This window comes from Cynara cardunculus (genome assembly GCF_001531365.2).
Source record: "Cynara cardunculus var. scolymus isolate 2C chromosome LG 1, CcrdV1, whole genome shotgun sequence".
Lineage (NCBI taxonomy): Eukaryota > Viridiplantae > Streptophyta > Magnoliopsida > Asterales > Asteraceae > Cynara > Cynara cardunculus.
This window is the reverse complement of record NC_037528.1, coordinates 49,084,288-49,097,086: the sequence shown is the minus strand read 5'-3', so window position 1 is coordinate 49,097,086 and position 12,799 is coordinate 49,084,288. Positions and strand designations below refer to the sequence as shown.

Sequence of the window (12,799 nt, the reverse complement as noted above, 5' to 3'; positions counted from 1 at the left end):
ATTTCCATTATACCATTAATGTTTTGCTTAATATTTTCATATCATGTGGATTAAATCAATCATCAACCTGAATTTCATGCAAGATTTTTTTTGTAGTGGACTTTTAGTTCATCAACCWRAATTTCATTCGTCATTACACTTCGTTTGATCTGATCAATTCAAAACACATATGGGTACAACAGTAGAGACTGATTAATACGATAGCTCATAAATATTGAAGTTCAGAAGAAACTCTCCTAAAGACTCAAATTATTATATCCAAAAGTTTGGAACCAAGCAAAATTGGTGTTTATGTTACCAGCGATTACGCAAGTAGATGAAAGACCTAAATATCGTATTCAAATTCTTAACTACTAGATTAGGTATGCTACTCATGGTAGGTGCAGTATACCAATGAGTGAAAAAGAAGGTGCTAATTCTATGTGTGTGTACATAGCACGAGAAGTTATATTTAGAATTAAAATTTCTGCATGCCTTCATAATCTAGTAAAATTAACCATCATCTATTTTCTCTACAATAGCTTGATCCATGTTTATCCTTCACTTTTTTTCCCATCTGCTACCTTATATAATGTATAAACAACAAAGTGTACTTAATTTTTCTTGATTACTAATTGCAGGATTAGTTCGGCTTTAGAACTTCAACATTTTGATTGTAGATATATATATATATATATATAGAGAGAGAGAGAGAGAGAGAGAATCATGTCTGGGGATTTGGATATGCTAGAGGGTAATGAGGAAAATAGTTTTGATCAGTATGGAGAAAACACATCATCTATTTCTTCAATAAATAAGCATGTGACATCTTTTGACTTGAATGAAGAAGCAAGCAGCGAAGAGTATATTGATTTATGTCTTGAGGATGATGAGAAGACTGGTGAAGGAAGTTCATCAAAGAATAGAAAAGGTCCAGTTAGGCAATATGTTCGCTCCAAAATGCCTAGACTTCGTTGGACTCCAGAACTCCATCACGCATTTGTRAATGCTATCGAAAGGCTTGGTGGACAAGAGAGTAAGTTCTGTAAATTACTTCGGTACATTTAGCAATCACAGTCATAATAGTTTTCTTATCCTTTTATGTGGTTTACAGTACCTTTTCCCAACTAGTACACAGGGTTCATGGTAATTTTAGACCTTCTGACCAATGGGCTTAGCCACTAAGGATTTGAAAACGTTAAACTTCAGATCTGTAATATTTTCAATCATTCCTACAGTTGGTGCAATTGTAAGTCTCATAAGTAGGACACACTACCTAACCAGTTGACTTGTTTTTTTAGATCTTTCATTGGTTCCAAAAAATGGAAGACTTAAATATCTGAATAAATTAGATGTTTAGTTGGTGATGCTTGATCAATTATGCATTCAATTTAAACAACGATTTTAGTTGGTCAAAACTTGAAATGTTTTTGGCTTTACTGCAGAAGCAACTCCTTGAATGTATACATGACTTACAATATATTATAATATATGTATACATGACTTACAGAAGCTGCTTAGTAAGTCAGTTCTGCAGCTAATGAATGTCAGAGGACTAAGCATCGCTCATGTGAAAAGTCATTTGCAGGTAACTAAGTTCATCATTGTCATGAGTTCTTCGCATTCTTCAATGTTCACCCAATTTTGATCACGAATCTCTTTTAATGCAGATGTATAGAAGCAATATGAAATATTGCATCACTTGTTTGCAATATGAAATTCAAAAGTATAGTAAATAACCCTAACCTCACAAGCCACAAATGCGAGAGCGAGAGCGAGAGAGCCGGTCGATAGTCGAAACCCGAGAGAGGCAGAGAGCGAGAGCCGATTGAGTCAAGGTCTATTGCGATTTCGATTCGTGAATCAGTTTCCGTTCGTGAGTTCGTCTGTGAGCGAGGCGAGAGGCGAAGGTGAGAGGCGAGAGGCGGAGGCGAGAGGCGAAGGCGAGAGTGAAATCAGGTGAGTTTGTCTGTGACTCAATTTTTTTAGTGGACTGGTAACAATTTTTTTAGTGGACTGGAGCCGGTTGAGATTTAGTGGACTGGTAACAATTTTTTTAGGCCCAAGTCAAAAGGTTTAATAAAATGGGCTTATTAAGTAAATTATCATATATTAATAGCTTTTTTATATTTGGAYCTAGATTTGATGTTAATATGTTATTTATATCATTTTAAACTCTAATAGGACACTTTTAAGTGTCCTATTAGCTTTTAAACACTAATACTTAAAAATGTCCTATTAATTTCCAAAATAATGACACTTTAAAATGTCCTATTAATTTCTAAAATAATGACACTTTAAAATGTCCTATTAGTCTTTAAAATAATACGACACTTAGAAGTGTCCTATTAGACCATAAAATAATATGACATTCAAAAGTGTCGTATTAGATTACATGATAGGACGTCAAGATATGTTAATAAGACATCAAAATTAAGTGTCATATAAGATTAAATCAAATAGGACTCATAAACTAATGTGTCCTATTAGCCTTTTTATAGGACGGTTTCCGAAAAATGTCCCAAAAAAGTGTCCTATAAACCTCTTTTTGTTGTAGTGTATATATATATATATATAATAAATCGTAAATTAGTAATTGTAAAATATATTTTATGTTTACGTAACGTTGCACTTTTTTTAATTGTAATATAAAATTTATAATAAGTTCACATAAACTTGTTACGGTTGCTGCACATCTGTACACTTGCAATTATCTATACTATATTATAAAGTATTTGACAAAAAAGTCTTAAAAACCATTCTTTATATATGAAGTACTGTGTATTAATACGTATTACTTAAAATTTAAGATTACAATTAAATTGTGCATAAGTAGGGGTGTAAATGATCCGAGTCGAGCTCGAGTATCACTATACTCGACTCGAGCTCGAAACCGAATTTCCAAGCTCGAACTCGACTCGAAAACTCACGAGTAGTAAAAATCAGAGCTCGACTCGAACTCGAACTAAGCTCGAATCAAGCTCGAACTGCAACTTGAATCAAGTTCGAACCAAGCTCACTCATTGAAATTTATAAAATTTTAGGGTATTTCTCTTATAAATTTTAAAACTTAAAGGTGTTCTCTTAGTTTTTATAAAAATAAAGAGATCAACTTCAAACTTCATCATCAAAAAGACAAAGTTAGAAAATTTCATTCATCTTCCTCTCTTTTTATAACATCTTTTCTTTCTTCCTTTACCATCTATCTTCCAATATGAGACAATTTCACTAACTTTTTTTATAGTTTTTCTTTGTCTTTTTTAATTGTGATTTTAATTAAAAAAAATTGATTAATTTTTATAATTAAAAAAAGCATAATTTTGTTTAAATATCTAAAAGTATAAGGCATTTATATTAATTATATTTTACAAATTTTATCATAAAACCTGATTATATACTTTAAAACTAATTATATATAAAATAATCGAGTATCTCACGAGCTTTTCGAGTCGAGTATTGAGTAGTTTGACTCGACTCGTTAATATGTCGAGTCGAGCTCGAGTTCAAGTCGAGCCTATTCGAGTCGAGTGTTGACCGAGCTTTGACCGAGTCGATCTCGAGTAGCTCGCGAGTTGTCTCGTATCATTTACACTCCTATGCATAAGTACAAATTATTAAAACTCTATTTTTTAATTCGTGTAACTAACTGCAGATAAAAATAATCAAATACATTATAAACATCTTATTTTAAATATCAAAAATCTAAAATATAATTTGGATAATCATTGAGTTCTAACAGAATCATTATCTTTGTAAAAATTATATTGTTAAGCCAAAAATAAATTACTTTGCTATTAAACCTAAATTAAATTATAATAAAAAATTGAAATAAAGAAATTGTACAAAAAACGAGAACTTTTAAATATTTATATTGATATTAATATCGATATATGTTTTTCAAATCTTTATGAAATCTTCAAATTTATTTTTATCCAAAAGTAAAAACATTATCTTTATCGAAACCACATAAATCGTAGTATATCAATAGAAACAAAAAAATAAAACGAAAGATTATAATGAAGATATATCTTGCTGTATTGGACGAGTACTTTTCTAATAAATTTATAACACATCAATTTTCCATTATTGAGCAAAGGTATACATGTATATACATTTACAATGCAAATCTTAGACCATTTTTTTCCTTTGAGATATATATATATATATATATATATATATATATAGGGTATATTTCTTTTACAACCTTGTGCATTTGTACAACCTTTGCAACCCAATTAATTGAGATATTTATAGAAATGATTGGAGTTCATTTATTATGATTTAAATATTTATGGAATATGAATAATACTTTATTAATTATGATTAATACTTTATATTATGAAACAATTAATTGATTAAAAATTGAATGGTTGAGATGAGGGTTGTATAGGGTGTAGGAATGGCAAAGGGTGTAGAATAACATCCCTCTATATATATATATAGATATATATATATAACGATTTCCAGATGTTAGTATGCAGTAGTCTTTGATCATGGTTCTTTATTTGTACAAGTTCTTCATTCCTTTGTAATCTAGCAGTCAGGCAACATATCAACAACGTATTGACTTAAATCAGTTGGTAAGAATTGGTTATGCTCTTCTTGAACTTAAACGCGTTAAACCCTTGAAAATTGGAGTACGTTATTTAGGAAAATGGTGATGAATAGAAAATTTAAATCGATTCTTTTATTTATCAGCATCAAAATTTACTTTTTGTTATTCGTTGGCTTATGAACTTTTGAAAACAATTRACAGAAAGATTACGTTATTCCTTTGGTTTGTAGGATCATATTATATTTGGTGAGATTTGGAAATGAATTTCATTCYAATCCCATGTTTGGTTTGAAGGATTTCCCGGATTTGAAAATCTCGGGATTCCCTTCAAATCTATAAACGTAGGATTTTGAATATTGTAAGTGTGGTTGGTATTTCGCAGGATTTCACATGGAGAAAGTAGGAGGGAGGGTGCAAAAATCTCCAAATTTAGAAAACTCTTCAAAAATGATTACAATGATAGAGAAATATTTATTTATTTATTTATTCCAGCAATAAGAAATTTTGAAATTAAAATTTTAGGTAAGAGAACTAATATTTTATTAAATGTATGGAATATTTTAATGATATAATTATTGTTGTGATCTCTAAAATGAAGAAGCTGTTAGTGTTGAATGCAATACCTTTTGGAGATTTTGAATTTTGATTCTCCATTTTGGAAATTTTTGGAGAACTTATTGAAGATGCTATTTGGAGAATTTCGTTTTCTGACTCATACTTTTCCCATTTTGAAGAAGGTTTTAGGGAACTGTTGGAGCAAAAATCTTCATTTTTAAGAATCTGTTGGAAATGTTTTCATGATGTTTTTTTTACACCACATAATTCGTGGATTGCTAACATAAATATGATTCATCATTAATTAAGTTGGTTTATTTTAACTTTTACCTAAATCACGAGTGAATTTAAAACTATGTTTGTCAAATCGAAGTCATTTYGGTGGCTCGAAAGTCATCAATTCAGTCAATATTAGCATGTGGTTCGTCAATAGAGCCCCAAAATTCTGCTCGTTTCCCCCTCAAAATTAGTCATAGTTATTGCTTAAAGTTAGTAGGTAGAGTTTCAGTTATTTTATCATCAAAAGAGGTGTGTATATTGCCGGAAAAACGGGTCAAACGATCGTCGGTGTGGCATGACTTTTCTGTTTGTGCTACTGTTGTGTGTGGGAAGGGGCTGCCCAAATAGAAATTAAGTTGTTGGTGCATATATTTGATGAGTGCCATGCGTTTCCCTATTATGGAGCTTTTCACAAGTTACGTTCCATTTTCTTTATATTGCTTCCATTTTAGTATTTAAGATTCATAGAATATGGTTGGGTTTTGGTTATTTTAATAGTCGTAAAATCGAATTTGTTTCGTTTTATGTCATTAAGTTATCAATTAGGATTAATAGTAAAGCTTGGGTAATTTTAGGTTGGGAATAAAGGTGTAGACTTGGGGAATTGATAAGCTTGGTGAAGTTCAAGGTACGGATTCCTAAACCTTTTCGTTCATATAATTCGTTTAAATATGTTTATGAACCAGTAAGCTTGCGTTTAACTCATGTTCATTCAAATTGTCCCTTACCACGTATTTCCATTCACTCGTAATAACATGTGGGTCTGCAGTCCAATGGACAGGCCTGTGTGGCCATATGTCTGGCACTTGTTCTATCAGTTGATATACAAGTGTATGTGTTTTTCGAGCTCGATTTGTCCCTTCATATTTTACTTGTTTGGTTACGATATTTAATGGTTTCTTTAAGATTTTGTACCCGTATTGCCTTACATCTTGAACCCAATTTTTGCATGCTAGCAATACTTTTTTGTACTATAATTTTTTATCCGTGCACCGCGCATTTGGCTCAACCGTGTTTCCTTTTCTTCCTCACGGCAGGTAATTAAAGGGGGTTGCAAAGATTTCGAGAAGGAGGGTATACGAGGTTTAATTGCAAGAGGTTATAAGAAGGTTATTGATGTTTGTGCTAGTATTTGATTTCTTTCATTTGTAATTAGACTAGCGTTTTTTTTCAAGACTATGTTTGGTTTTAGTTGAATTATTTGGAGACGTCTGAAATCATTTTTGTTGGAGTATTAATTCTATTGGAGACTTTATTTTGGAGGTTGTATATACATGTTACATTATGTTTGAAGTAACTCCCCCTTCTTTTGGAATGGGGCGTTACAGATAAACTAGCCGAAAAACAAACTGTTGCCTACTAAAGTAGCTGATGAATGAGTCATATTTGGTAAAAACTAGTTGATAGGTTAGATCGTAATGTTACATGATTTAAACAAACATGTTAAAAATTAATTGAAAGATATTTATTTGGAAATTATTTAGAGTTAATTGAAACAAATTACGAATATAAATCAGGGACAATTTTCATTACATATAGTTATGATACTGAATACAAATTATAATTGTGAGGGAAAATGACAAAATTATATTACAATCAATGACATCCAAGCTTTTACATATGCATCACCACAATACATCTTTGTTAATCAGACTACCTACCACAACCAATTGAAATGTTGATTATTCCTCCTCATTTTGATGGCACCTCCTTCTTGTGTTGGAGTCTGGAACTCCTGAATGAGACTGAAATTCGTCTCTTCTTCTATATCCTCGTCAAAAACAAGTCTAAAACCACATTCTTTTACCTCAAAATCATCATCGTGTCCAATCGAAACAGTAACAAAATTCTTTGCCTTCTGCCAACTCCGATGCCGATGCTTACTATGAATCCAACTCTCAAAAGAAAACCATATGACATCTGACTCACGGATTCCAAAGTGACAATTAAATGATTGCCAAACCAAACAATTCCCATCAAAGTTGTCCACATGGTACCTTGGTGGATTGTGGAAATATTTATGACGACAAGACTTTTTCGATGTCAAAACAACACAAAATCCATATCCCCTCAATTTGTTGTAGCAGAAATTTGGAGGCAAATCAACATGTAAGTGATTTCCCATACTTGTATATGTAAACCATTGTGGAATTCTATTTCCATGATATTTTATATCCAAACAGTAATTGTCTTGTCCACCGAAGATTTCACGTATGTTAATGAGGAACTCCAGAAATTGAAGCAAAGAAGAAATCAGGTTTCTACAACTATGGGAGGTTATAGATGAGTTAAGATCAAGTGGAGGCTGACACATACAAAACTGGCTTTCAATACTAACATTCCTAAACAAGTTTGGACAACCTATAAAACGCATGCTTGTGGATGATTGAATATAAAAATTGTTAGGTGGATGTTGATGCAAGGAGGTGCAAAAAGACGCGTCAAGAATCCGAAGGTTAGGTGGAAGTTCTGGAAGCATTTCCAGCTTCTTGCAACCCAAAACAAAAAGATTTCGAAGATGAGAAAGTTGAGTTAAACATCCAGGTAAGCTAGTAAAGTGGTTCCCATTCAAGTATAGACATTCTAGAAATGATAAGCCTCCAATGCTATCAGACACTTCCAATATATTGCAGTCGTTAAGATTTAATTCTCGTAAGTAACGTAAATTCGCCAATGAAGGCATTACCAGACTTTGGGGATGTTGCATCTTACTTGGAAACCATGAAGTTTGAGAAATTGAACCCCACCATCTAGACCGAATCCTCTTCTCATGTCGACCTAATCCCAATACTTGAAGGTTGTTTTGAGAGAATACAAAAGAAGGAAGTTYCGTTATGGCGGTACCATCGATACAAAACTCTTTCAAAGTCTGGATTGTGTCAAAGAATTCAGGAAGTTTGTCCAGTTTTGAGCAACCYGAGAGATTCACAACTTCAAGAGAATCCATTTCGACTTTGCAAGGGAATCTCCTAAAACATTTGCAGTTTTTCATATTTAGAACAACAAGCTTCTTGAGCATCCCAAGGGATGGGTGGACTTTAACCAAATTCACACAACCTTCAAGAATGAGCTCTTCGAGATTTGTGATCCTTGTGAAATTGGGGGTACTTGTTAGGTTACGACAATGCCTTAGCTTCATCACTTTCAACCTTTCAAAACACTAACATCAAGGATAAACAGGAAAACACTTAATTACATCTCCAGGTATTAAAAACATAGGAGGAATGCATATACAAAGCAAAATAAGTACCTTAGGCGATGTCCAAAGATTTTTTATGTGGCTGTAAGACAAGTCGATGGCAATGATGTTTTCTGGATAGAAATCTGAAGGGAAGCACTTGAAAGGGAATCCATGCCAATAAAGTAACCTTAACTTATTTGATAAAAATTTCAACTTCCCATCGTAATTCACCTTAGATTCCTTCCACAACTTCAAATCAAATGCATGCCAACGGTGTCTAAGTTCTTCATCATATATTTTTAGGATCCGCAAATTCTTCATTTGTGCAAAACCCTTACCATCAATGTGAACCTTCGGATAATATTCCCTTACCAGAAGGTGAAGGACTTCAACCGCTTCTGTTCCCTAGATCCAAGTAAAAAGAATATGGAACATATAATTTAGATCGAAAAGAGTGTCGTATACCAAAAATAATCATATGCCACTTCTTACCTCGTTTTTATTCAATACATCATAAACCTCCGATGAAATCCACAACCTGCTTCGCTTCCCAGGGATGTTTGACTCTTCGCGTACAATTTCCCTTGCCATCTTTTGGATCAAGTCATGCATTTCAAGCAAATCATTAGAAACGACAAGTAATGACTTGTCAACTAGAACTTTGATATTTGTATCTGTATGATAATTACAACCATCTAGTATAGTTGTTGCATTATCTTTATTTTCACCAATGAATGAAGATGCAATATCAAGGAAGATGTTTTTTTGTTGAGGGCTTAACGCATCAAAACTTAATCGAAGCACCCGTTGTATCTCTTCATTAGGATATACTTGGAGCTCATCCAATTCGCTTTTCCACTCCTTCACAGTTTTTCCGTAAAGAAAAGATCCCAAGACCTTGAGAGCAAGGGGGTGGCCTTTCACATACTTCACAACTTGCAGAGCAAGTTCTTGAAAGTCTTCAGTAGGATGTTTTTCATGAAAGGCATACAAACTAAAGAGCTCAAGAGATTCAAAATCATCGAGAAACTCCATGTCATAGATTTCATCCACTTTATGAGACCTTAGCAATTGCTTGTCTTTACCGGTGAAAATAATAAAACTTCCTGGAAAAAACCAAACAGGTGAACCCGCTAGTGCTTCTAACTGATCGCAATGATCCACATCATCTAGAACAAGTAGGATTGGCTTCGTTGGCATCCTTTGCTTTATTACCGTAATTCCTTCACTAACACTTGTTATCTCTATGACTCTTGCTTTCATGATTTTACCAATAAGTTGCATTTGGACTTGAGTTAGACCTTGTTGCTTAGCGACTCCTTGGACATTTTCACAAAAGCTACTTTCCTCAAAGTGGATACACATCGAGTTATAAATAGCTTTGGCTAGGGTTGTCTTTCCTATTCCACTAATACCACATATCCCTATCATSTGTACCTTATCTGAYCCGACAAATCGTAACAAGTTCATTTTCTTTATGCGTGCATCCAACCCTACCAGGTTCTGGCCGACATGCAAAGGTTCATGAGATAATGCTTTTAGGATTTCTTTGGAGATGCTATCAATGAATTTGGACTCAAACCTGTTGACCAGAAAGAACCCCAAATRTATAGAATTAGTTCTAATAAAGTTACTAGATGAATTGGTTTGGGAGAAAARCARCTWCTTAATGAAATTCAAATGATAYGRCCCCTTGTTAATTTGAYTAGAGATRTAAATCATTAYAGTAAAGAAAAAATTTACCCATTTGCCATGTCCTCGAGATCCCATCCAGATAAGTTGGCAGCCATGGATAAAGCTTCTTTCCATTTACCAACCTCTGCTCTATTTGAAATCTCATGTTTTTCAAACGCTTGTGCATAGCTCCCAGTCTGTTTCCTCACCACATCAGGCTTCACGTCATAGAAGATCACTCGAACCTCATGCTTGTGCTCTCTCGCCTCCTTGCAGTCGAGGATTTTTACAAGTTCCCTCAAACACCATGACGAAGATGCATAATTTTTAGAGAAGACGACTACCAGAAACCTCGATTCTTGAATGACTTTGTCGAGATTAGGAGATATATTTTCGCCTAGGGTGAGATCCGTATCATCTCTAAACACATGAATTCTTTTTTGTTCTAAATCTTTGAAAAGATGATCCATAAAGCTTCTACGGATATCTTCACCTCTAAAACTTACAAAGACATCATACGTCCACCAAGGCCGTTGAACGGATGCAGAAGCCATTGTGAATGATGAAAGCTGTGTTAAACACATGTAAAAATCAACTAAAAAAGAGTAGCTTTAAAAGATGGATTAACAGTCGGGCGTTTCTTAGATCAACTAAAATGAAAGAATAAACAAGCATTTAAAAAGAAAAGAAACGAATGGATGACTTACAGAAGATGTGGTGTTGGATAAGTCTSTGTGTGAAGAACAAATTGAGTTCTCAAATTATATATATAAAAAGAAAGAGACGTGTGTTGACTTCAAGTCAACTTTTATAATTTAATTACGCTTTCAGTCCCTCAACTTTTTGGAAGTTTCCTTGTTTTCTCGATGTAACTTCCATTAAAACAATATAAAGTTAAATAAACAATTTAGCTATAAAAAAAAATACTTACATATAAAACAATTACAATGAATTTTTTTAATAATAAAAACCAATTAAGTTTTTTGTGTGTGGTTTTGTAAGGAAATGAAAAAATTACCTATACTTGAGTTTGTTTAGGGTTGTTTATTAAAACGTTTATCTGTTAAGTGCTTATCAGTCATTTGAATGAAATGATGTAAATGTTATCTATAATATATTATAAAGCATTTGACAAAAACTCTTAAAAACAATTTTTTATGCATAAAGTAATATAAGTTGAAGTAAATAATAAGGCCCCCGTCAAAGACCTTCTAGCCTAGTGGTAAAGGCTTGGGCATGTCATAGTCATGAACCCGAGTTCGAGCCCTAGGAGGGAAGTGTTGGCGACATTTAAGTGAGGTCATGTTTAGCCTCCAAAATTGCCGGGGATTAGTCGGGCTTTGGCCCGAACACCCTTAAAAAAAAAAAAAAAATAAGTCCCCCATCAATGACAGCAAATGACTTCCTGTTAGTTCTTTAAAGAAAGCAATGTGTGTTGACCTCAAGTCAACTTTTATACTTTATTCAATACACGTTCTTTTCATGCATTTATTCAAAAACATATAAATTTATATTATATTTTTATTGAATATAAATTTACTTGTCATTATTACAAGTAGTGGGGAACAAACCTACAACACAATGGTTGCAATTGGGGCACCACATCCATCATGAGCGGACCTATCATGTTGGTTATGGTAGCACGTGTCATCGTATTATTTCTTTATTGAAGGGTAAAAAAATTATGTTGGTAAAAGGTGCAACCGAATTAATCTGTTGTGTGTCATCGTATGCATTTTGAAACTACAATGAGAACAAGTTTTATTTGGTAGAGTTAGTTTGCAAAACTTTTATTCCACTCCAGACCCAAATTCAAATTTTATTAGTGTTATTTTCTTAGTCAAATAATGTCGCCGATTGAAAAAAATTCTGTATATTTGTTTCTTATAGTCAACCGGTGTTATTGTTTAAAATTCTTTCTCTATAGTTTTTTCTTATAGTCAAATGGTACCAACGTTTGAAAATTTTTTTGGGTTCATCCCTGACATCCATCCATCATTTATTTTCTAAAACAACATCAAAACCAACGTCGAGTTTGATCCATAGCCTCTTTAATTCTCTTCTCACATACATCCAACGTGCCATGAAACCTTGCACATGAAACAAAACGGTTTTCGGGACCAAGGCACACACATCTCTTTAAACCACCCTCACCACATTCGTTCACAATCAATTCCGAACATTATTTGTTAGGGTAGTAAACCTTGTCAAGCTTTAGCACCATTTACATCCGAAAACAATTGGAGTTAGAGCCTTTACCCTCATCTAAAATATACTAAAAAGTTATGATATATTTTTAATATATTGATTTTTATAATTAAGAATATAAATGATATAAAGTTAAAATGGCTGAACCTAAAAAATTTGAAAATGCTATGAAAAAACATGAGTCAGGCTTTTGACATTCTGGAGATATGTTGAGATTTTTAAATTGTTGAGGTGACAAAAATATGTAAGGAAAAAGCTATGAAAAACCTTAACATAGTAAACGTTCTAAGGGGCCGTTTACCTAAACACTTACCGGTAAAATTCAACATTATCGCTTACTTATCGAGTAAGATTTTATCCACTAAAAC

General features: G+C 33.1%; 2 protein-coding genes across 2 annotated transcripts; one reads left to right on the top strand and one right to left on the bottom strand.

The window, feature by feature from the left end:
- The first annotated feature begins 705 nt into the window (after nucleotides 1-705).
- LOC112507142 (putative two-component response regulator ARR20) lies at nucleotides 706-1,157 on the top strand. Its single transcript, XM_025111583.1, has 2 exons — nucleotides 706-1,037; nucleotides 1,094-1,157. The coding sequence occupies exons 1-2, from the start codon at nucleotides 706-708 to the stop codon at nucleotides 1,155-1,157; spliced, it is 396 nt and encodes a 131-aa protein (XP_024967351.1).
- Nucleotides 1,158-6,932: 5,775 nt separating this feature from the next.
- On the bottom strand, nucleotides 6,933-10,910 carry LOC112507132 (TMV resistance protein N-like). Its single transcript, XM_025111572.1, has 4 exons — nucleotides 10,293-10,910; nucleotides 9,042-10,131; nucleotides 8,619-8,954; nucleotides 6,933-8,528 (listed from the first exon to the last, which is right to left on the bottom strand). Exons 1-4 carry the CDS (start codon nucleotides 10,805-10,807, stop codon nucleotides 7,026-7,028), a joined length of 3,444 nt encoding a protein of 1,147 aa, XP_024967340.1. The 5' UTR covers nucleotides 10,808-10,910; the 3' UTR covers nucleotides 6,933-7,025.
- Nucleotides 10,911-12,799: the final 1,889 nt, after the last annotated feature.